This window comes from Mauremys reevesii, linkage group 1 (genome assembly GCF_016161935.1).
Source record: "Mauremys reevesii isolate NIE-2019 linkage group 1, ASM1616193v1, whole genome shotgun sequence".
In the NCBI taxonomy this organism is placed as follows: domain Eukaryota; kingdom Metazoa; phylum Chordata; order Testudines; family Geoemydidae; genus Mauremys; species Mauremys reevesii.
In genome coordinates this window covers 200,746,163-200,769,922 of record NC_052623.1, presented here as the reverse complement: position 1 = coordinate 200,769,922, position 23,760 = coordinate 200,746,163, and the positions used below count along the sequence as shown (strand labels likewise).

Here is a 23,760-nt window from a genome sequence, read left to right as displayed (position 1 = left end):
GGTTCAGCATCAGATGGTGGGCCTGATCTCAAACCCATAGTCTGTCCATTGACTTCACTGGGCTTTGGGTCACTCAGTGGCTGCTCAGGCCAGGCCCAGCCTGACCTGTGTCTGTACCAAGTACAGGTGGATCTGTGGGTCCAGGAAGGGACTCCTGAATCATCGCAGGACCCACATGTAAATCCGTGGTAGAGCTCAGCCTCGAATTGAGGGCTGAGGATGGTGCAGCAGCCAGGCTCCCCTGGGACGTGTATTTGCTCCACACTCTCCTGCCATTATGTGGGGCACCGTGTGTCGCTCTGTCTGTCCCCACCTCCTAGCCCACTGGGGCAGAAAAACGTATGTTGAGGGGCATGACAGATTACCTCCTGTCCTGGCCCTTTAAATGTCCACTGCTAATCACCAACCATGGCCAAGTGGCACCCTGAGGGGGTAGGCCGGAGCCATTCCTCCTGACCAATCAGAGAGCGGCTTATGGCCATCTTTGTTCCGCTGCGGCGCCGGCCTACGCAGCGGAAGTCAGCTTGCCCCGAGTCTGGGAGCATCTGGCTGTTTAAGCGGAAGCGCTGCTGCCCTGAGACGTGTGACGCGCGAAACGTTTCCGCCTTCGTCACTCCCAGCCTCAGGGGGCGAGTTCTTTCGAGAGGTTCTGGGGCCGCCTCCCCTCTATGGCAGGGAGGGAGCGGGAGAACTAAAGGAGGCTACTGCGCAGGCTCAGAACCCGGGGGGCGGCGGTGGGGGAAAATGGCGGACAGCGAAGCGGGAGAGGAGAAGCCGAAGCAGCCGCAGGCAGACGGAGGTGAACACGCAGCGCCGCTCACCCCGTACCCCCCTCCCCCGCGCACGAGGGACCCGAGGGCGGGCAAGGGGAGGGGCCCGGGCGGGGTCCCCTGGGGGCGGAGGGCCCGGGGCGTGTCGGGGGAAAGGGCCCGGGGCGCGGTCTCCGGCTGCTCAGAGCCCGGCCGCCTGCCCCGCCGCTGGGCGCCCAGCCCGTGGGGGAGCCTCGGGGAGCTGCCTCTGGCTCCGGGCGGCTTCAGCGCGGCGGCCCGCGGGTGATTGGCCGCTTGGGGTGAGTCACGGGCCCGCCTTGGCTGGATGGTTTCGTCCCCAGCGGGGCGGATCCGGGCCGGGGCGTGGCGGCCCCTGGGCTGCAGCAGCAGCCGCCTGGGGGTGTCCCTGGCGCTGAGCGGGACCGACCCGCTGGGGCTTGGGGCTGGGCGGCAGGGGAGCTGGGACGTACATTATAGTGGGGATGTTGAGAGCTATTGCACCAAACTGTAAATCCTGTATGTGATGGGAACCACTTCAAGTCGGGGGTGCTGTAGCCCCCACCCCCCCGTTGCCCCTAGTTCTAGCACCTATGCTGGGGAGGGGCATCAGGGAGCGGGGTCGTCCTCCTTTGATGTGTTTAGACCAGCCTCGTGGAGATCCTGATCTCAGTAAAGTTGGTACCCACATCTTTTAAATTCTCATGGCATAGGTTTTTGGGGGTTTTTTGCTACTCGAATCAGGAAAAATGGCAGTCTAGTCATTAACCCTGTGTGGTTTGTTAAACTTGATCTTTAAAGTTAGTGGTCCTGATCCTGCAATGCTTAGTTGGGTTAAGCTCCTGTCATTCAGTGGGGATCTTGCCAGGATGAAGACTGCAGGATTGGGCTTAGTATTGTCAAGAAATGTCATTTTTTTGGTCATATTCCCTGATTCTTTTTTTTCTGAGTTTGACATAAGGTATCCAGTAGATAAATTTGCATAAACAAATACATATATTTTGTTAGCAAACTGCCCAATGAGCAGCTGTACCATATATTGAGAGAAATAATGTATATTGTAGCTCCAAAGGATGTACAATACCTCTTAAGGATCAGCTTGTTTTTAAAAAAATAAGTTTATATGGTGTATCTACAGTTCTCAGTAAACTATCATTTTCTTTATACACTACTTCAGACATTACTCTTTTTTTGTAGCAATTTACAAGATTTCTATTATATGTAGTGAAAATGAGGTTAATGTTACTTGAGTCTGATATTAGCATCTACCTGCATATAATTTATTGTCCGTTGTCTTGGAAAGCTGAATGTCCCCCCCCCCCATCTTCCACCTGGTGGTAATGGTATCTTTGCCAAGCCAAAGGCTGACTCCTTCCTCCTTTTTTGGTTTAAATATAACTCATTGGGACTTCAGATGGGGCCACTCTTTGGCAATTAAATGAAGGCTTTAAACTAATTAAAACAGACTTGACAAGTGAGAATGACTTCATATAAGCACATAAGTGCTGTCTCTACAGATTATCTGTACAAAAACATTTGGTTTTGTGTAGCTCCTTAAACCTCAGTGCATTAGGAAACAGTAAATTAGATGCTAGTAATTCAGTGACGGAATAGTTTTGCAGACATTCAGTCTTCAGTGGCCCACAAACAACCTTGGACAGTAGAACATTATTTTAATTAGAAGTGGGAGGTTGGCCAAGACACTGGAGTTATTCCTTGCTCTTTGGACTTAAATTTTTTCCTGATTTGGAAGGCCTTCCAAAATGAATATAGGTGGGAAGTGCTCTTGTTCTGATGTGACTCTTAATAGTCCTACACTGTGGTCCAGAACTCTCAACCTTGCTCAGAGGCAAGAGATCTATTGGATGAGCAATGCAGAAACTTGAGAGCTATAAAATTAGCATTGTTGCTAGTCCTGTTTATCAGATGCACAACCTACACAGAAAAGAAAGTGAAGACTGCTCACTTATATGTCTTTGTTGACTTGCAAGTGAGTAATTCTTCCTTGAAGTAACACTCCTCTATGACCTAAATACAGAGCACAGGTCTGGGTAGTTATGAAAATAGCAGTGATGCTTGTGGGAGGTAGAAAAGAGAGGTGGACTATGATCTGGCTCACATTAGAAAAAAGAATATGAAAGCACAAAACCCCAAATGCACTGTGGGGCTTAGAAAAAGGCTAAAAAATTCCACTTGAGAACAGTTCGTAAACCTACTTCAAGAACAGCTTTGCAAGGAGAAGACTACTATCACCTACAGAAACAGAGTACTTAAGGGAAATTTTCACTGGGCTGCTTTAAACATTTTGTAGCTCATCATGCAAGTGGCATTTCTGAAGGAAAGTTGTTGCTGCTAGCAATCCGCTACTGGTCTTAAATGTAGCTAATAGAAGTAGCATTCACACCACCTCGACAGGCTGTCCTGGAAGCCAATTTTGGGAAAGAGAAGATTCGGTATCAAATTATGTTGAAAGTAAAAAGAGGGCAAAAAGACTCATCTGCCCCTTGAATGCAGTAGTTAGAGTTCAGCTTTTAGTTATCAGTATTCCAGGTTTGCCATTTATTTAATGGCTTTTAAAGATAATGATTTAGTTGTCCCATAAAAGCAAATATCTGGTCTGGGTAGAGTCTCTTTTTTGCCTCTTTAAAAGAGTAAGCTCATCTCCCTTTGTAAAAATCGTAGTCTAGAAAGGCATATCTGATACATTTGATGAAACGTGTTCCTACTGGGGGCTTTCCTTGTCTCTGCACTATACTTCCTTCTTATAGTGTTTGGAGACCTGGAAAGGTTTAAATGTAGCCTTAAAATACATAATTTGGCTTTCTATGGCTTATTAGGGAAGTGCTTAGAAATTCTTGCAGAAGGAAGACTTTAGAAATGCAGTACATCTGGCTTCTATAGGAAGAAATGTTAATTTATTTAAAAATGTAATCTTGCTTAGCTCAGAGTGGCAGGGGAGTGAGAGGTACAAAGAATGGTGGTGATAGAGGCTAGTGATTGTCAGAAGGAGAAGGGTGGAAAAGAGAATAGGAGAATTTGGAGGACACACATAGGTGGCTTTAGAGTCCAGAAAATCATCTTCATACACTTTTCCTATTCAATACTAATGTTATGCATCACGTGTGTAACGTTACAGTGGTTCTAATCTTGAGATCTGTTTGTTGTTTAACCTCACTGCATATAGAATTTTAGTGCAGCACTTGCATATAGAGGGCTTTATCTTGTTCCTCTGATATTCAACACATACTGCTGCATCTCTGGAAAAATTGATTACTTTGCCTGGTTATGCAAGCTCATCTTCTGATTTCTGCAAGATTTTCAGTAGAATGAAGCCCTACATTCTTAACAAAGGGAGGTGCACACAATTTCAGACCAGGAACTAAACTCTAAATCCATGTCTACTTGCCCCATTTATAGTTACCTGAAACTTATTACATATGGGCACCTGTGAGAAAGGTCTCTTGAAATAGTTGAGATTCCAGTTCACTTGTAATTTCCTTGCCAACAAACAATCTATACTGTTCTAGGAATAAATTCAGAGAATTGTCAGTCTTGGGTAAACTTCCAGTTCAGGTAATTAATTTTTGGTTAATCTTGAAATATTAATAAAACTATAATCTGACTTTGGCCACCTACTTAAATACTGCATTATCAATTCAAAAACATAATTGCCAGAAATTAAATTCTCAGCCAGTGTGAGAGCAGGCGTGTTGTACTCACTGATGCATAACTACATGTCTTTTTTCTTAGCTGTGTACTTCCCAGCACTCTTATTGAGGGTGTCCGATCTGCATAATCACTCTTCAGTTATTCCTCAGACTCTTCCACGAATACACACATCACTCTGTTTTGCTCCTGTAGTCAAAATTTACAACCTGCTTGCTAGCAATAAACACACTGCCTCAGTTTCTGTTCCTTTAGATAAAGCAAGAAAAATTCCAAAATGAGGAATGAAAGAGAATGAGTTGGCCAGACTGCTGGCTGGGAAAATGTCTTTTTTAAAAAAGCAATAATATAAAATCCTGCTGGCTCATTACACTCATTCCTTCCTTTTGTGATTCCCTAGCTTACAAACCAGCAAGGGTTTTCTCTCCAGAATAACCCATTTTTGAGTTTGTTTTGAGATTCCCAGGCCTTCTCTTCCTTCCAGTTCGGTTTAGACAACTGAGTGTAGTTGCTAAAACTGGCTTCTGAATTTAAGCTTAATTAGATAGTGGAGCTGTATAGTAAACTTTGTGACAAGATCATCTTGTTGCTGTGATCAATATTACAGAGAAATATTTCAGCATTTTAAGAAAGGGTTATTTATGTTCCATTGGCAAGACAACATATTCCAAGTACAGTGGTATGTCTCTGCCTGAAACATTTTTGATTAAATATGCCCTATCCTAAACTACCATTTTCTAAAGTTAGGAATGAAAACTTTGGTTGATTACATGAAAGACTAGTCTTGCACTTAGAGCTGCTTTAAGGCACACTTAGAAAAATTGCTCTGTAATACTAGCATTAGAACTAGGAACATTGCTGTTCCTAAGTAACTTTTTCATGTCTCCTTCTTCCTCTTGATTCTGTCTCACTTGTCTGTAATGTTATTCTTTCCTTACCCTCCCCCCACCCCACTTTTATTGCTCTCTTCCTACCTCAAGTTGGGTAGCAACACAGACTAGCATTGCTCCTGGATAGTGAAACAAATTAGCATTGAGCTCCTAGTCAGTTTCACTGTCTATTATGCTCTGAAGGGTAAATAACTGTTCTAAGGTGTTTGTATCTAGTTATTGTTGTTTTGCTGACTGAAACAATGAGCTAACAATATATTTTGCTCCCCAGTCAAGAAACATCATGGACAAGCTGTTTGTATGACTTGGAAAACATGGCAGGAAATTATAGGTACAGTAACTCCTCACTTAAAGTCATCCGGTTAACGTTGTTTCATTGTTACATTGCTGATTAATTAGAGAACATGCTTGTTTAAAGTTGCACAACGCTCCCTTATAATGTTGTTTGGCAGCTGCCTGCTTTGTCCACTGCTTGCAGAAAGAGCAGCTCGTTGGAGCTAGCTGGTGGGGGCTTGAAACCAGGGAGGACCAGCTTCCCCCCCTCCCCCCTCCATCAGCTCCCCACTCCTCTAAGTTCCCTGTGTGGCAGCCACCCAGCAGGCTATCAGTTGCCATGTACTGCTCGTGCTCTCTGCCTTGGAGCTACTCCCAGGAGCCTTCTGCTTGCTGTGTGGGTGGGAGGGGGGTAAGAGGGAGGCTGTCAGGGTGCCCCCCCTTGCTTACCTCATCTCTATTGGGGAGGAGGGGGAAGAGAGGCCATGACAGGGCTCTGGACAGATGGAGCTTGCTGGGAGCAGCTGCTGTCTCAACTTGCTGGTCTACTTAAAAAGGCAATGTACAGTGGAACCCCACTATAATGCAATGTTTGGGGTCCAAAAAATTCCATCGCGATAAATGCGGGGTCGTGGTATAGCGGGGTTTCAAGCCGGTCAGTTTAAGTCAGTGGTCCCCAACGTGGTACATTGATGTGCGCTGCCTAGTGCCCCTAGTGCCCAGCAGGGGAGAGAAGCCGTGGCCCCGTGCCTGCCGGCAGGTGCGGGACCACAACTTCTCTCCCCTGCTGGGCACTAGGCAGGGGCACATCAATGTCCTGGCAGGCGCCATAGCATTGGGAACCACTGGTATTAGGCCTTAAAGGGAAGCCAACTTATGATCGCGTTATATGTGATTTCACGTTATGGCAGGGTGCGTTATTACGAGGTTTGACTGTACTTAAAGTGGGGTCAGCATACTTAAAGGGGCAATGTCTCTCTCTCTCATACGGTGTGTGTCTCTATCTCTGTTTGCCATGTTGTCTCCCCTCCCTCCATTTGTGTTGCCTTGTTGAGTGTGAGGCTACATTAACAATGTGTTAACCCTTGAGGGCTCAGCCGAGTGCTAGTTCATCATTTAGCAGTAAGGCATTCCCTGGGAAATATCCCTCCCTCTTCCACCACCTCAACCAAGCTTCACAATCATCACTGCTGTTTAGTATTAAATTGTTTGTTTAACTTGTACTCTGTGTGTGTGTGTGTGTGTGTGTGTCTTTGTCTTTTGTCTGGTGAAAAATATTTCCCTGGAACCTAACCTCCCCCCCCCCCCCCATTTACATTAATTCTTATGGGGAAATTGGATTCACTTAACATTGTTTCGCTTAAAGTCACATTTTTCAGGAACATATCTGCAACATTAAGTGAGGAGTTACTGTAGATGGAGAATGGGGATAGGTAGATAGGGCACCATGCGTCAACTCTTAGGAAAAATAGTGGTGCTGTATTATGGAGACATCATATTTAAGATCTAAATATGTATTTAAAGACTTCTGTTTTAGTATACAAGAGTATGATTTCCCCTTTCACAGATTTCCCTGTTTCCCCAGCCCCTCTGTTTCTCCAAATTTTGTTTCTCTTTCCCCTAAGGTTACAATCTTGGTAATCATCCCCAGTTTTGAACTGCTGTTTTTTCCACATGGTTGCTGGTGGTTGCTAGTGAGCAGTGCAAGGCAGTCCCTTCGCTCAGGGTCTGAATTTGCTGCCTGTGTGGTGCTCCTATCCCCTGCTTTCCCTTGTAGCAAGGGACTTAGTTGGGTCCCAAATATTATAATATTGTCCTCAGACCACTGATGTGAACTCCTTTCTTTTCTGTCCATTCTCCATCAGTTTTTCCTCTTCCTCCTGCTCTTGCCGTAGCAGAGGAGCAAGCTGTGCCCATGTGTACTGTTCCAGGAGCATAGTGAAACTTCCAAGTACCGTTTTTTCACTTGGTGTAGCTGAGGGAGCTCTGTATATGAGCACAGGTGTGATGGGAGTGTTTTGCTACGTGGGTCATTTTTCACAGGAAAAGGGCATTTCCTGTGAGTTTGTGCAAACCCAGGCATGATGCAAGCTTCTCAAAAGCACTTTGCTTCAGTTAACAGGTCTGGTGTTGATCTCCTCCAAAACAGAATCTGTCAGTTATATTGAAGTGAGGGATGTAGACAAGCAGTGATTAGCAATTAGGTTAAGACTACCAGTCTCAGCTACTTGTATGGTTTTAATGATCTGCCAAGGGAGCCTATAGACTGACATGGGCATTTTTTATGTAAATAAATCTAATATATCTAATCTTAAATTGTGTACACTAGGTTTGAAACTGGGACTCCAAATGTGAAATGTTAACTTGTGCAACCTAGGCTCCCAGAAGACTGTTTATAAGATTAAATGTAACTGTCTAGATAAATTTTGTCCCATATTAATAGTGATCTGATGCTTCAATGCTTTTTCAGACTTTTGTGTATAAAAGACCTTTTTGTACTATTTTAGTTAAGTGCTTGCAGTTTCTTTCACTGTTTGTCTTTACGTGCTGTCTGCTGTATATGCAGCAGTGGTGGAGACTGCTGGCACTGTAAGTACCCTCCCCATAACAATGCTTTGAGGTTGCTGCTCCCAACAATCTGCTCAGTAAAAATAGCTCATCTTGGTAAGTTGTTTCGACTTCACCAGGACCTGAAGAAGAGGCAGAAAAACCTGTGAAAACTAAGACTGTTTCTTCCAGTAATGGAGGGGAAAGTTCGAGTCGCAGTGCAGAGAAACGGGTAGCTGATGAAGAAGCTGAAGATTTCACCACAAAGCCTGCTCCTGCCAAAATGTCCAAGTTTGGATTTGCCATAGGCAGTCAGACAACAAAGAAGGCACCTGTGATATCCATCAAACTTGGAGCAAATGTAAGTTGTTTGAATGTTTGGTTTATTTTTAAGGGAAACATAAGACCAAGAGAGTATTTTATTCTTGAGGGAGTGACTTGGAGAGAAAGCTAATGAAACCTAATGTGAGTAGGTTGACTAAAAATATTGAAGTTGACATGTGGGGAAGTGTTGCAGGGCCTATCCTTTTGTTCTAGTAAGTATTTTAAGGGTATAACACCAATGAGAATTGTTTAGAGTTGTCCAAGAGAGAGCAAGAGTAATGGGACAAAATTAACTCTAAATTGTCCTTGAATATATGAAATAATTCTCTAATAAATAAGATCTAAGCCTGGAACAGCTTCCTGAAGGAGTGCTGGAAGCTTCAATGCTCAGGACTCTTATAACTAGATGGGGGGGAAAGCACTATATCTTGCACTGACACCTGTGGGTAGACTGGTAATTCTTTTGTCATCTTTAACTTCTAAAATATTACTTTTGCATTGGAAAATGTATCTTTCATTTTTGTTTCTTCTGTCACAAGACCAGTTAGTCTAATATATTCAAATGCCTCTTTGGCGGCTTTTGTGGTTCGGTTTACAGGCTAAAACCTGTAAACCGAACCACATTCCAAAACCACTTTCCGTAAACCACCCTTTCACTAACTAGGAGACAATGCAGGCAGAAGCCCAGCAGCAGAGTGGGGGCTATCCAGTTTATTGCACTGACTGTCGCATGTATGATTACCTGCCCTGTGGGCGGGTGGCGTATGTGTGCAGTCGGTGCAAGGAGCTCCTGACCCTCAGAGACCATGTACGGACTTTGGAGGCCAGGGTGGCGGAACTGGAGGAGCTGAGAGAGGCAGAGAGGTATGTTGATGAGGCCTTCCGGGACACTGTAGAATTGTCCCACCTCCGCTTAGACAGCTCCTGTGCTGTTGAGGAGGAAGAAGGGCCCAGGGAAGTAGAGCAGTCAATGGGAGCAGAGGGAAACCTTCCCATAGTTGGGACCCTCCTTCCAGATGGTTCTGGGGTTGCCTCTCGCACTGAGGTTGCCTCTCCGGGGGAGGGAACTCCAGTTTCTAGGAAAAGGCAGGTGTTAGTAATGGGAGATTCGATTATTAGAAATGTAGATAGCTGGGTCTGTGATGACCGGGAGAACCGTATGGTGACTTGCCTGCCTGGTGCGAAGGTTGCGGATCTCTCGAGGCATCTAGATAGACTTATGTGTAGTGCCGGGAGGAGCCGGTGGTCGTGGTACATGTAGGTACCAATGACATAGGGAAGGGTAGGAGAGATGTCCTGGAAGCCAAATTTAGGCTGCTAGGGAAGAGACTGAAATCCAGGACCTCTATGGTGGCATTTTCAGAAATGTTCCCAGTTCCACGCGCAGGGTCAGGTAGGCAGGCAGAGCTGCAGAGTCTCAATGCGTGGATGAGACGATGGTGTAGAGAGGAGGGGTTCACGTTCATTAGGAACTGGGGAAACTTCTGGGATGGGAGGAGCCTATACAGGAGAGATGGGCTCCACCTAAACCAAAGTGGAACCAGACTGCTGGCACTAAACATTAAAAAGGTTGTAGAGCAGTTTTTAAACTAGGAGATGGGGGAAAGCCGACTGCTGCAGAGGAGCGTGTGGATCGGACACAGACTTCTCTTAGGGAGAGTCTGATGCTAGAGAATCTCCAGGTTATAGTCAGGAGCAGAGGAATGAGAAGTATAACGTAAGGGCCGGATCAGATGATAAACAATCACATAAAAAAGAATCTGGCACATCAGAAAAAGGCAGGCTAATAAACAGGGACAAGTTTTTAAAGTGCTTGTACACAAATGCCAGAAGTCTAAATAATAAGATGGGTGAACTAGAGTGCCTTCTGATAAAGGAGGATATAGATATAATAGGCATCACAGAAACCTGGTGGACTGAGACCAATCAATGGGACACAATCATTCTGGGGTACAAAATATATCGGAAGGACAGAACAGGCCGTGCAGGGGGAGGAGTGGCACTATATGTTAAAGAAAGTGTAGATTCAAATGAAGTAAAAATCTTAGGCGAATCCACAGGTTCCATAGAGTCTCTATGGATAGAAATTTCATGCTCTAGTAAAAATATAACAGTAGGGATCTATTATCGACCACCTGACCAGGACAGTAATAGTGATGATGAAATGCTAAGGGAAATTAGAGAGGCTATCAAAATTAAGAACCCAATAATGGTGGGGGATTTCAATTATCCCCATATTGACTGGGAACATTTCACTTCAGGACGAAATGCAGAGATAAAATTTCTCGATACTTTAAATGACTGCTTCATGGAGCAGCTGGTACGGGAACCCACAAGGGGAGAGGCGACTCTAGATTTAATCCTGAGTGGAGCGCAGGAGCTGGTCCAAGAGGTAACTATAGCAGGACCGCTTGGAAATAGTGACCATAGTACAATAGCATTCAACATCCCTGTGGTGGGAAGAACATCTCAACTGCCCAACACTGTGGCCTTTAATTTCAAAAGGGGGAACTATACAAAAATGAGGGGTTAGTTAGACAAAAGTTAAAAGGTACAGTGACTAAAGTGAAATCCCTGCAAGTTGCATGGGCCCTTTTTAAAGACACCATAATAGAGGCCCAACTTCAATGTATACCCCAAATTAAGAAAAACAGTAAAAGAACTAAAAAAGAGCCACCGTGGCTTAACAACCATGTAAAAGAAGCAGTGAGAGATAAAAGACTTCCTTTAAAAGTGGAAGTCAAATCCCAGTGAGGCAAATAGAAAGGAGCACAAACACTGCCAACTTAAGTGCAAGAGTGTAATAAGAAAAGCCAAAGAGGAGTTTGAAGAACGGCTAGCCAAAAACTCCAAAGGTAATAACAAAATGTTTTTTAAGTACATCAGAAGCAGGAAGCCTGCTAAACAACCAGTGGGGCCCCTTGACGATGAAAATACAAAAGGAGCACTTAAAGATGATAAAGTCATTGCGGAGAAACTAAATGGATTCTTTGCTTCAGTCTTCACGGCTGAGGATGTTAGGGAGATTCCCAAACCTGAGCTGGCTTTTGTAGGTGACAAATCTGAGGAACTGTCACAGATTGAAGTGTCACTAGAGGAGGTTTTGGAATTAATTGATAAACTCAACATTAACAAGTCACCGGGACCAGATGGCATTCACCCAAGAGTTCTGAAAGAACTCAAATGTGAAGTTATGAACTATTAACCAAGGTTTGTAACCTGTCCTTTAAATCGGCTTGGTACCCAATGACTGGAAGTTAGCTAATGTAACGCCAATATTTAAAAAGGGCTCTAGGGGTGATCCTGGCAATTACAGACCGGTAAGTCTAACGTCGGTACCGGGCAAATTAGTTGAAACAATAGTAAAGAATAAAATTGTCAGACACATAGAAAAACATAAACTCTTGAGCAATAGTCAACATGGTTTCTGTAAAGGGAAATCGTGTCTTACTAATCTATTAGAGTTCTTTGAAGAGGTCAACAAACATGTGGACAAGGGGATCCGTAGACATAGTGTACTTAGATTTCCAGAAAGCCTTTGACAAGGTCCCTCACCAAAGGCTCTTACGTAAATTAAGCTGTCATGGGATAAAAGGGAAGGTCCTTTCATGGATTGAGAACTGGTTAAAGGACAGGGAACAAAGGGTAGGAATTAATGGTAAATTCTCAGAATGGAGAGGGGTAACTAGTGGTGTTCCCCAAGGGTCAGTCCTAGGACCAATCCTATTCAATTTATTCATAAATGATCTGGAGAAAGGGGTAAACAGTGAGGTGGCAAAGTTTGCAGATGACACTAAACTACTCAAGATAGTTAAGACCAAAGCAGATTGTGAAAAACTTCAAAAAGATCTCGCAAAACTAAGTGATTGGGCAACAAAATGGCAAATGAAATTTAATGTGGATAAATGTAAAGTAATGCACATTGGAAAAAATAACCCCAACTATACATACAACATGATGGGGGCTAATTTAGCTACAACGAGTCAGGAAAAAGATCTTGGAATTATCGTGGATAGTTCTCTGAAGATGTCCACGCAGTGTGCAGAGGCGGTCAAAAAAGCAAACAGGATGTTAGGAATAATTAAAAAGGGGATAGAGAATAAGACTGAGAATATATTATTGCCCTTATATAAATCCATGGTACGCCCACATCTCGAATACTGTGTACAGATGTGGTCTCTTCACCTCAAAAAAGATATTCTAGCACTAGAAAAGGTTCAGAAAAGAGCAACTAAAATGATTAGGGGTTTAGAGAGGGTCCCATATGAGGAAAGATTAAAGAGGCTAGGACTCTTCAGTTTGGAAAAGAGGAGACTAAGGGGGGACATGATAGAGGTATATAAAATCATGAGTGATGTTGAGAAAGTGGATAAGGAAAAGTTATTTACTTATTCCCATAATACAAGAACTAGGGGTCACCAAATGAAATTAATAGGCAGCAGGTTTAAAACAAATAAAAGGAAGTTCTTCTTCACGCAGCGCACAGTCAACTTGTGGAACTCCTTACCTGAGGAGGCTGTGAAGGCTAGGACTATAACAATGTTTAAAAGGGGACTGGATAAATTCATGGTGGCTAAGTTCATAAATGGCTATTAGCCAGGATGGGTAAGAATGGTGTCCCTAGCCTCTGTTCGTCAGAGGATGGAGATGGATGGCAGGAGAGAGATCACTTGATCATTGCCTGTTAGGTTCACTCCCTCAGGGGCACCTGGCATTGGCCACTGTCGGTAGACAGATACTGGGCTAGATGGACCTTTGGTCTGACCCGGTACGGCCTTTCTTATGTTCTTATGTTCTTATGATTTAAAGTTACTAGAATGTAATATGTGCTGAGATCAGTGTCTGTAGAATGTACAGGAAATGGGGTTCGTTGCCATGCTACATTTCCAAGAATCCTAATCCTCTGTTGTCCAGGACAGATTTGATGATTCCTTCTCCCGCTTGTTTATGTGGATGTATTAAATTAAATTTAAGAGGTTTCCAGTTTGTTAGCAATCAAATGGATCTTTACTTTTCCCATTGACTAATCTGCTTCATTGTTCACTATTCTGGGACAGGCAAGCATCTGCTTGTTTATAAATGTAATTTTTACACAGTTCTCAAATACCACAGCGAAGTGTGCATTATAAATCTCTAAATAGGTTTAGTTCAATCTCTATTCCTCAAGAATTCTGTAGGTGCAATGTCAGCATTTTACAAACCAGCAGAAGGTGAAAAGATTGCTCAATAGGATGTTTTTCTAAAGGCATGTTGCTTTCAAATCAGAAAAACAAAATAAAAAAAACAGGCTAGAACATACACAATAAGGTAAACTCAGTCCTTGAAAAATTGACAGATGCTTTTTGAGCCACTAGCAAGTTCAGTTGGCTCATAGGATTTCTAGCTCACTGATTCAGCTACGTTTGCATCCAAATTTGGGATCATTATTTTTTCCCCGTCCTCTGGCCTATCCTAGTGGTCTGTGCTGATGCCTCTAGGGAAGATAAACTTCTTAGCAGTAATTGTTCCTTACAGGTAGGATAATGAATAGATCTACACACTGAACCTAATCCTGTCTCTCCCCAATACCCACTACTGTATGTATGACTACACAGTGTAAATGTATGCAGAATATCTCCTTAATACTACAGAAGTGAGTAAGCATTGTGCAGTAGAGCAGGATGATTCTATGTAAATAAAAGTTGTTACCAGCAGTTTAAATTTTCTCATCTTATTTTTCTTTGGAGTCATTAATTTTGATTCCTTTTGCATTATACAGAGTACAAAAATGTCTGATTTTGATGGCTGGATATGCTTTGAATAGAGGTGTCTGTTGGCAAGTGTAAATTTTTGCCAACAAAGATCCCCTGTGTGAAACTGTCTGATGTTACCTTCTGCTTCTGAATTGGAAACATTCATTAAAAAGCACTTGATTGTTCAATCAAGAAAAATACTAAGACCTATTAAAGTACAAAAAGACAAACATGCTCAGCCTCTTGCGGTTGACAGACTTAAATATTCCAGTGCGGCCTCAGGAATAAAATACTCCAGTGCGGCCTCAGGAATAAAGAACAGATGAGGATATGGCCAAATCCTGTGTGTGTTGTTTGAGACATAGTTGTCACAAGCTGCTCAGATTCTGATTTAATTTCCTATATCATGCACCAGTAGCCACATGGCCCGGTAATGTGCATGTTTGCAAGAAACTAATACTTGCTTGTAGGGAATTGAAACTTGGGAGGATCGGATGAGTTCATCAGAAAACATCTTGCCCAGATGGACAGATGCTCCCTTGACCCATTACTGGAAAACTTTTCTGTCTGGTTCAGAGAACTATCTTGACTTTTAGTTTAGCCAGTTAGAAATCAACCTATGCATGTCTTAAAAAAATTGCTTCAATTTCAGTGAAGATGTTTAATGAATTCCATTTTTAAAAAGTCTTGAAAGGTTAAATGGATCCTAGTCAAGTAAGCAGACTTGTCTGATTTCATTTGGTGTGTTTTCAATTTATTTCAGAAACCTAAAGAGCCTGCTCCCACCCTAGCTCCAAAAACTCTTTCTGTAGCAGCAGTTTTCAATGAAGATGATGATGTAAGTAAATACCACGTGATGGCTGACACTCACTAAAGAGGGGAACAGTGAGTGCTGGTTAGAGTTAGGCAGTGTGAGTAGGTATTCTGTAAGCTTTTCCACAAAAATGTGAATGTGTTATAATTTAGAACTGATCCAGTGTTTCCCTTAAACACATTGTTGGAATTTATTTATTTATTTATTATTATTATTTATTTTATCAGTAATACAGAATACCACCACAAAACCAATTCAACCATAAATTCCTTTATTAAATCTAAAGGTTGAATGGTGTTTATAGGGACACTTCAAATGGGCCATAAACACCTAAGCAGTCATCACACCCATATAGTAACATGCAGTTATAAGCACTGGTCAGATACTTACAACAGGACTAGACCTGGGGTGCTTGGCTGGCTCCAACACCGGACAGCAGATACTAGCAATGAAATCGTTAATAATTTATCTTTTTAATTACATTATTTATCAGCACTTACATGACTTTAAGCACTGCTCCGTACTAAAACCAGTTAGCACCATTCCTGATAATTGGGGTCTTTTCTTCAGACTTTTATAAGTTACCTTCCAGGACCAATCTTTCTAATTAAACCACATTCTTTCAAGGCTTTTCTACAACTGCTTAACCACCCACACTTTACACAAACTGCAACACATATACATAAAAATATATGAGCAGTTAACTGACAAAGGTCAATATGTGTGATAATTAGAAATGTTAATAAAATTCACTAGAAAAGAAAACAATAATCTCATTTTCACTTATGCAACTTGAGCCCAGATCTCCAGATTGCCCTGCCAGAAACCAGTTCAAATTCTCAGTGCTGCTTTCTGTCTATGGGTTTGATAATGGGGGGCTAGAGTAACTGAAAAGAAATGATGCTCCCTTCAGTGAAGTGCAATAATGTGGTGGTAAACAATTCAGCTAATTGGGAAAGGGCATGGAGAGGTTTGGCCTCAGCTGAGTTGGCAGAAACACAAGACTTCAAGTGTGAGATGCAAAAAGAGTTTCCATTCCTCAGCAGGACCAGTGGGTCTCCGTAGTGTATTAAGGAAGAGGGGGTAGGGGACACATTTGAACAGGCATATTGGTCACACAAATTAAGACTTTAAAATGGAGTTAAGCAGACAGACAGGGCAATGTGGTTGCTTTAGAGCTGACTGTTTGTTCAAGAGGTCCTGACTCCTCAACACTTGTTTTCTGTAACTCACCAAGTGCTGTCAATGTTCCTTGAAGTGAGAGGGAGGAGGAAGGCAAATAGATACTCCTTCTTTTTGTGGTTTTAATGTAATTGTCTTCCTCCTGTTGTGTACTGAATCTAAATACTGCTGAAACATTCAGGTATGGGCTACATCTACAGTGTAGTGAGCGACACAATACTTTATTTAATGTGTTCCATTTTAAGTTTAATAAAGATGGGTAATTTAGAATACTTGATGGTACAGTTACTCACTGATCTGTACCATGGCCATGTATTCCTTTGAGGCAAACCCTAGTATACCTAGTATTTTGCTTGAGTGACTACCATCGATAAGCCTGACTACCACACTTCTGATTCAGTTGCATCTGCCATGTTTCTCTGTGACAAAATACCATTTTATACATAGAGCTGGATACAAAAGTTGGCTTGGCTTGTAAAGAGATTAATGAAAAAACTAAGTAGTTTATTTCTGCACACATTGCAAAAGTGCTTTTCAATTGCCAGTCTATTTCCCATCGAGCTCTCTTCCATGTGTGAAATGCTAAACAACCTGTTTAATACTTCGATTGCTAATGTGTTGCTATAGAAAAACTTTGGATGAATGATATGTGGTAATGGCTGTGATTGCTGCAGACCTTGTGAGCACAAAGGAGAAGGGAAAAGGGAAGGAAAATTGATAGGGTGGAGGTAGAAGAGGAGACACACATGAAAGAAGTCCTTAGGGTTGACATCAGTACCATTCGTCTCCCAAGATTTTCCTGATGTTAGTGAGGCATTGCCACTTGTTGGAGCCCTACGCTTACAGAATGTTAAAAGGTCATGAGACAGCTTCTGGGGTGTCATTGCAACATATTATGATATAATGGGCAAGTCTGCCCTTGAAGGCAAATGGCTGAAGGTGATAACTCATACCAAAACGGTAGCCACTGATAAGTCGTACTGCATGTTTGCTGGCATCTTACTGAATTTGAATATAAATGTCTTTCTCTACAGTGGACACAACGAGGAGTCCTTGTGGCACCTTACAGACTAGCACATTTATTTGGGCATAAGCTTTCAAAAGCTTATGCCCAAATACATGTGTTGATCTCTAAGGTGCCACAAGGACTCCTCGTTGTTTTTGCTGATACTGACTAACATGGTTGCTACTCTGAAACCTTTCTCTACAGTGTGGATCTACTTATCACGTGCAATTTCTTTACTCGTGTTTATGGCTTTATAGACTAGAGGCAGTGTGTGCTCTAAAACATGTTGCTTTCCTGAGAGATTGTTAGCTCCATTCATGTCTGGCTTCTGAATGTTCAACAGAGAAGAATAAAATGTTTAACTATGCCCTAACATCCATGTTCTTTCTCTTTAACTAGAGTGAACCAGAAGAAATGCCTCCAGAAGCAAAGATGCGCATGAAGAATATTGGAAGGTAGATCAGCTTTAACTTCCTTCTTCCAAAGGAGGGGTGGGAGGGAGTTGAATGGGTGGGGATGGTGGACCTTCTACGGCTCAGATTAAGTCCTGCATATGGTCTAGAAATGTAGGAAGAGCAAACAGGTTAGTGTAGCTTTAGTGTCACTTTCTGCAGAAATGAGATGTTACAAATGGAATTCCTCTCATGTTTCAGCTGTGGCAATGCAGGCCTGCAGATATGCTCCTATTTAAATACTTCCTTAGCTTTGCCAGAGTGGGAAGAGAGAGGTTCTACTTCCTCACACAGGATGGAAATTTGGGTGCAGTTTGTCATTGTTACTAAAACAAGAAGCAAACTACTTCTGCTCTTCCTGGTTTTTTTTTTTTTACTGTCCAACTCCAGATTTTCCCAGTCTCAAACTGTCTGGTTTTACCCTTCACAGCATAAATATTCCTAGACTGTGGTAGTCTGTTCAGAACTTAAATCTCTGCATATGGAAAAAAGGGCTTGGGTTGACTGAGGGTTGTTTTTTTTAAATGAATTTTGCCCCATAAGAAGTAGTTTAGTATGCTGTCGTTAAGACACCAGCATAATCTCTCCCTGTGGGGACTTAACTCTTACTGAGAATAATATGAGTATATAATGGATTTTACATTCTCCGGACACAACTGTAAACTTATTTTTCTGACTGCTACAACTTTGTGTGTATGTGGACCAAGTTAGGCTCTAATATAAACATAGGTGTCTTCAGTGAAGTTGCGCCCAGAGATGGGGGCTGAGTTTGGGTCTCATTCTTTTAAAATGTTAAACTGCTTTTATTTATTTTTTTTAAATTAGTGTCTGTAGGCATATTATTGAAAGATGCAAAATTGACAGGCCTGGATCCTGTTCTTCTTTTATCCATAGAGCCAGTATTTCACAGGTGGCAGCAGTGCAGCTTACCCCTCCTGTGTCCCTCTCCCCTCTCCCCCCGCCTCCTTTGCCTGGGTGTCTCAGGCTGATTTTGGAGGGATCAGTTCTGGGGACAGGTGACAACTTCTTGTAACAGACACCTATTCACTGGAAACCAAACTGAGGGAACTAAACTCATTTCACATAAGCCCCTGAAGAGCCATACCAACAGTTGTAACTTTTGGCCACTCCTGACACAAGCTGGATGTGAAATAGCAAAGTGAAGCTGAAACACTCCAGTCATACATCCAGTTCTCCCAACTATTTTATTAAACTAATCTCCACATCTAATTGTTATTTTTCAGAGATACACCAACCTCAGCAGGACCAAATTCTTTCAACAAAGGAAAGCATGGGTTTTCTGACAACCAGAAGTTGTGGGAACGGAACATAAAATCTCATCTTGGAAATGTCCCTGAGGATGATGACTAAATGATATCTGTTGAGATTTGGGTGTGGGGGTGGGAGGGAGGGCAGGGTGTGATATTAAAGGAACAGTTTCCTTTTTTAAGAATGGTCTGAGATTTACCTTTGGAGCCACTTTTTCTAAGGATTGAGTGGTACAATAATAACTGAGTTTGAAATTAGAGGTAATTTATGTTTTGTATACAGATTTCAAGGCATTTGCTAATTTTGTAGTTCTATGTGATTAGTTTCAAAAGGTTACAAATAATAAAGAAATTGGAAGTGGTACTTTTTTTAATTTTTTGGGGGTCACAGCAACTCATACAACAAGGTGGACAAAAAAAGGTTACTGTCTCTTTAATCAGGTTAATGTTGAATGCTACTGCACTCTGGCTTCTAGCTCCCTCTTTATATCAGATGAAACATTTGGATCCTAAGATCACTCTTACAGAGAGGGAGCAGTGCCTTGTGCTAGAAGTATTTAGGCTATTAATTTGAACATACATTTATACAGAGTAGAAATCTTAACCTGAATATTTTTCCTCCCCCTCTGGTCACTTTTTGTTCTTCACAAACTAAGAATTGTGTTGCTCTGAGTGCTATGGTAGCTTTAGCTCTAATCTTCCTTTGAAACTTTATGCAAAGTGTGTAATAGTCTATCTGTGATCTAGTTCATCCTAAGGAAGGGGTCTTAGCTGTATATTAGATACTGTCTCTAAAGACTATTCACTACAGCGTGCTCTTAGTCAGTAGTACAAGTAGTGCTTGTTAGCATTTCCTTGTGAATTAAATAAATAAGCAAATATTAAGATATCAATATAGAAAAGCCACCACCAAAAAGATGAAAGTATGTAATTTATTTAAACATCATATTTGGTTTAAACGTCTTCCTTTATTATGCCTAAAAGGAATAAAAGCCACACCAAAAATTCAGAAACTTAGTTTTTGTACTTATCAGCAGTAAGATGCACTTTTTATTTTGACATTTTTAAGTACTCCTCTAGATGCTATAAAATGTTGTGGCTTCAAAGAACACTATCAGGCTCAAAACATATTTTTGTTACCTGCACTACTAATATTTCTGACTAACAGTTCTTAAAAAAAACAAAACAAAACAAAAACTTTTCACTAGGCTGTTAATTTTTTGCACCTAGTTTGAGCAATGACAGTAATTGGTCATCTTCATTTTCAGGATTTCATATACTAGTACAGTGCTCTGTTAGACATGGTGAGGGTTGTCTAAATTCCATTAAGCTATTTTCAAATTAATTTCAAAAATTGAGAACATTTGTGTCTTAAAAAAAAAATAATCTAAAAATACTGCTTTTTTGGGAGCCTAAACTACCTAATAGTGTCTGCTAGTAAAGTTATTCTTCATGTTTGCAATTGATTGTAAAACTTGTCTATTATTGAATATTCATGAACAGAATCCACCTTAACTACTCTTCCCTTTTAACTCCTTTCCATATGCTAAAGTGAGTATAGTTGGTGGAGAGGAAAGTGCAGCTTTATAGGTTAGAAAAGCACTGACCAATTAGACTCCTGATTTAAGTTCTAAATTTTTTGTATTGTGTAGTCTTTTCATTTGAAGTCTTATGCAATTGAATACATGTATCTTTTATTTTCTTGAAAAGCTGTTATAAATGTAACAAAGTATACTTTTTTCATAGCAAAAATTGTTTTATAAAACTCATTGAAGGCTGAATGTAAGGACTTAAAAAAAAAAAAGTGGATTCAAAATTACTTTTGCCTCTTACCCCTCATTGAAGTTAGTGACAAACTCTTGTGTGGAGTGGAGACACAATGGGACACTTAAATTGTACCACCTACTTTATGCTTTTAATAGATTTAATGCATGGTTACACTTGTCTAGAACAACTCCCCTGCTAAAGCAATGGAAATGTGCATAGAACTGCTACCTTCTTGATGTTGTTACCCCTGTTGACCTGAGTGGTTAGTCAATATTTGGGGTCTTGTGCATTGTGTTAGGAGAAATTGATGGTGCTGTTACTCTGGTGCAATCCTATTTGTTTACAAAGAATGTATATAAAATCCTGTTTCCCTGAACATGAGAGGAGACACTCTTTGCTCATGGTTGCAAGCCTCTTTCCAGCTATTACTTTATCCAAAAGCTTTTACCCAGCATCATGGAAGTTCTTCTGCCTGTCTCTATGCTACCTTCTTCTGCTTCCTCAAACAATTCCCAGCTTCCTGTATTTGTGTTCAGCCCTCCCCTCAAATCTCTTGGCCTACATAGCTCAGATTCCTACCTGGACTTGCTTGTGCCTTATGCACAACCAGAAAGGCTGTTGCTTGTGTCTGTCAGCTACTGGAAGGTGTTTCATAATAGGCATGACTCAAACTTAGAGGGTTTAGGTTCAGTCTTTGGGCCACAGTATATGTTGGCACTGAGGAGTAGTCAAAAGTTCAAGGTGGTGTATACTTAATAGCTTCTGTAGGAAGAGCTTATTGTGCACACCAGGATTTTCGTGCATCCCTCTATTCTCCCACCACCACCTATAGAAACATCCCCTCATCCTCCCCTTCATGGCAAAGGTTTCTCTTTCCCCTTACCCTATTCTTCCTACCATGCTCCTTTCCCTTAAAGCAGCTTTCTCTGTTGTCCTGATCAGGCTTATTCTTTCCTCCCCCATCACCTACCTTTCTCCACCTGAGCCCTACTGTGAAAAGTGGGATGGATAGTGCCCTATCTTCCCCCACCTGAAGCAGGCTTTGATGTGGAAGGATGGATGGAAGCAACCTCTCTTCTCAACTCCCAGCAGAGAGAGCAGTTTTTTCTTCTTTGATGTAAGGTATCAACATGTAATAGGGCAAAGTGTTAATAGGTGCCATCAACAGAAGACAGCAGCTCCATGTGTCCCCCATTTCCAGCTTTTGAGGGTGCAGTTGTCCTCCAAAATCAATAGGGTTATGGTCACTGATGCCTAGACCATTTATTGAAATTTTAGAATTCATCAGATAGTGTTCAAAAGTTGTTACAGACAGAGAAAGGGGATGGAGCTTGGAGGGTCAGACCTTGTGAGGTCAACTAAAAAAATTTAAAGCAAGAAAAAAGGCTGCCATCAGCTTGTAGATTTTAATGGAGGTAGTTTACTTTGACAGCCCTTCACAATTTGGTACTATTGGATACAACACAGGCCCAGTTGAATTCCATCTGTTTTGCCTAATAGCTTCTCCCACTTTAGTAAAATCTTTTATTTTCACATCCTAAAGAAAACTGACATTTACACTAACTTGGCACATACGGATTTGTTAGTATAGACTTTATCCTCCTCCTATAGCTCTGAAGCAACCTCACTCTAGAAAATGGTCAAGGAGGAGGCAGTTAAACCCCTTGTTTCACATTAGGTAAGAAATCTGTTTGTTTAAATGTAGCAGATAAGCAGTCTTCTGGTGTGAAAATGTATTAGAGGGAAATCGGTTAGTTAGTATAGCATGCTGGGTGTAACAACTGATCTTCACTCAGGCTAAATGTGAAAAATTGAGCTCTTTCATGGAACCACTAGCTGAAATAATAGGAACAGTCACCCCAAAGATAGGGGTGCAGCCCACTGCTTTGTCTGATACTGCAGAGGCACTTGGCTAAAGCTCTACCTCCTAGAGCAATCCATGAGGGGTATGTCAGATTCAGAAAGATGTTCATTTCATGCAGGAGGGTGTCTCTTGCAAGAGATCCTGCTCTTTTAGCAGCTCTGTAAATAGACTCTGAGCAAGGTTCCTGTCATTAGTACTGGACAGGTCTATTACCCCTTCAGGCAGCTGTCCTCAATCTTCAGACTGACTTTGGCCCTGAATCGCAGTACTGCACTGAGATGGGCACCTACCAACTCTGCTCTAAGAGCAACTTCTACCACTGAACCGCTTCCCTGAATGGAAGGGATGAAAGGATGTCATGGGCCACAGGAAATTCTTCTCAACCTCTTTCCAGTTAACTACTAAGGATTTATTCTTCATCCTCACTGGATGAGGCAGTGGCATCCTCTCCACAACAACTTCCTGCTAGTAGACTCCTTTCAGGAATTACAAGGAAAGGTAGACATTATGGACATTGGATTATTGGTTGTAGAAGAGTGCACATAAAATTGAGCATTCTGCATTCCAGTCTCCCAGCCTCTGTCTCCAACACTAACAACAGATACTAACTCCCTCAAAAAGGATTTCCAAATGAACAGGACCCCCTAAAGCTACTCAAATGACAAAGCTCCTTGACCTCTTAGGCAGAAAGGCCTATTTCTAGGTGTGTCTAGCTGCACATAGGCAACTATCAAGCCATATTTACTAAATATGACTGCGCTTGGATAGAATATCCCTATTCATTGACAAGCTTCCAGAGGAAGTGAAGGTTGGCCTGAAAGCCATCATTTTGGCAGGACTAGTTAGCAGCTAGAACTTCCCTCCGAGCAGTCCTTTGGAAACCTCTGATACAGCTGGCTATTGAATAGCCACATCCATCACCATGAGGAGGGCAGCTTTGTTACATCTGTTCAATTGAACAACCACTGAAGATCATCCTTCCAAGGGCCAGACCTGTGGCGCTCATGCACAGATGAACTATTATATAACCTAAGGAGTATAGGCAACAGTGGGGGCAATGGGTATTGATACACTTCCCAGGAGGAAAAAGCCATTTAGATACCAGGGCCATTTCTGACAACTTCCTCCTATCAGCAAAAGACATCTGTGATTACTCATCTAAGAAGTCTTGCTGCTTCTGCAAGAGAGCCCCATCCCTCTCTACCGTC

The 23,760-nt window shown here is 42.0% G+C and overlaps 1 protein-coding gene across 5 annotated transcripts; it reads left to right on the top strand.

Moving 5' to 3' along the window:
* The first annotated feature begins 545 nt into the window (after positions 1–545).
* Positions 546–20,740, top strand: LOC120398815 (PEST proteolytic signal containing nuclear protein). Of its 5 annotated transcripts, none has more exons than XM_039526490.1 (6): positions 546–799; positions 5,595–5,654; positions 8,284–8,504; positions 14,963–15,037; positions 17,601–17,656; positions 18,898–20,740. In XM_039526490.1, exons 1-6 carry the CDS (start codon positions 745–747, stop codon positions 19,022–19,024), a joined length of 594 nt encoding a protein of 197 aa, XP_039382424.1. In that variant the 5' UTR covers positions 546–744; the 3' UTR covers positions 19,025–20,740. The 5 variants fall into 5 exon arrangements, with proteins under 5 accessions (XP_039382424.1, XP_039382428.1, XP_039382442.1 ...); XM_039526508.1 differs by having other exon boundaries at positions 552–799; positions 8,336–8,504; XM_039526501.1 differs by lacking the exon at positions 546–799 and adding an exon at positions 920–1,069.
* Positions 20,741–23,760: the final 3,020 nt, after the last annotated feature.

What these genes read in the sequence shown, in the direction of transcription:
- LOC120398815 (XM_039526490.1), top strand. Translation starts at nt 745, where the DNA reads ATGGCGGACAGCGAAGCGGGAGAGGAGAAGCCGAAGCAGCCGCAGGCA. An exon ending in GCAGCCGCAGGCAGACGGAG is followed by an intron (nt 800 to 5,594) that starts GTGAACACGCAG and finishes TTTGCTCCCCAG; the next exon opens with TCAAGAAACATCATGGACAA. An exon ending in CCATCAAACTTGGAGCAAAT is followed by an intron (nt 8,505 to 14,962) that starts GTAAGTTGTTTG and finishes AATTTATTTCAG; the next exon opens with AAACCTAAAGAGCCTGCTCC.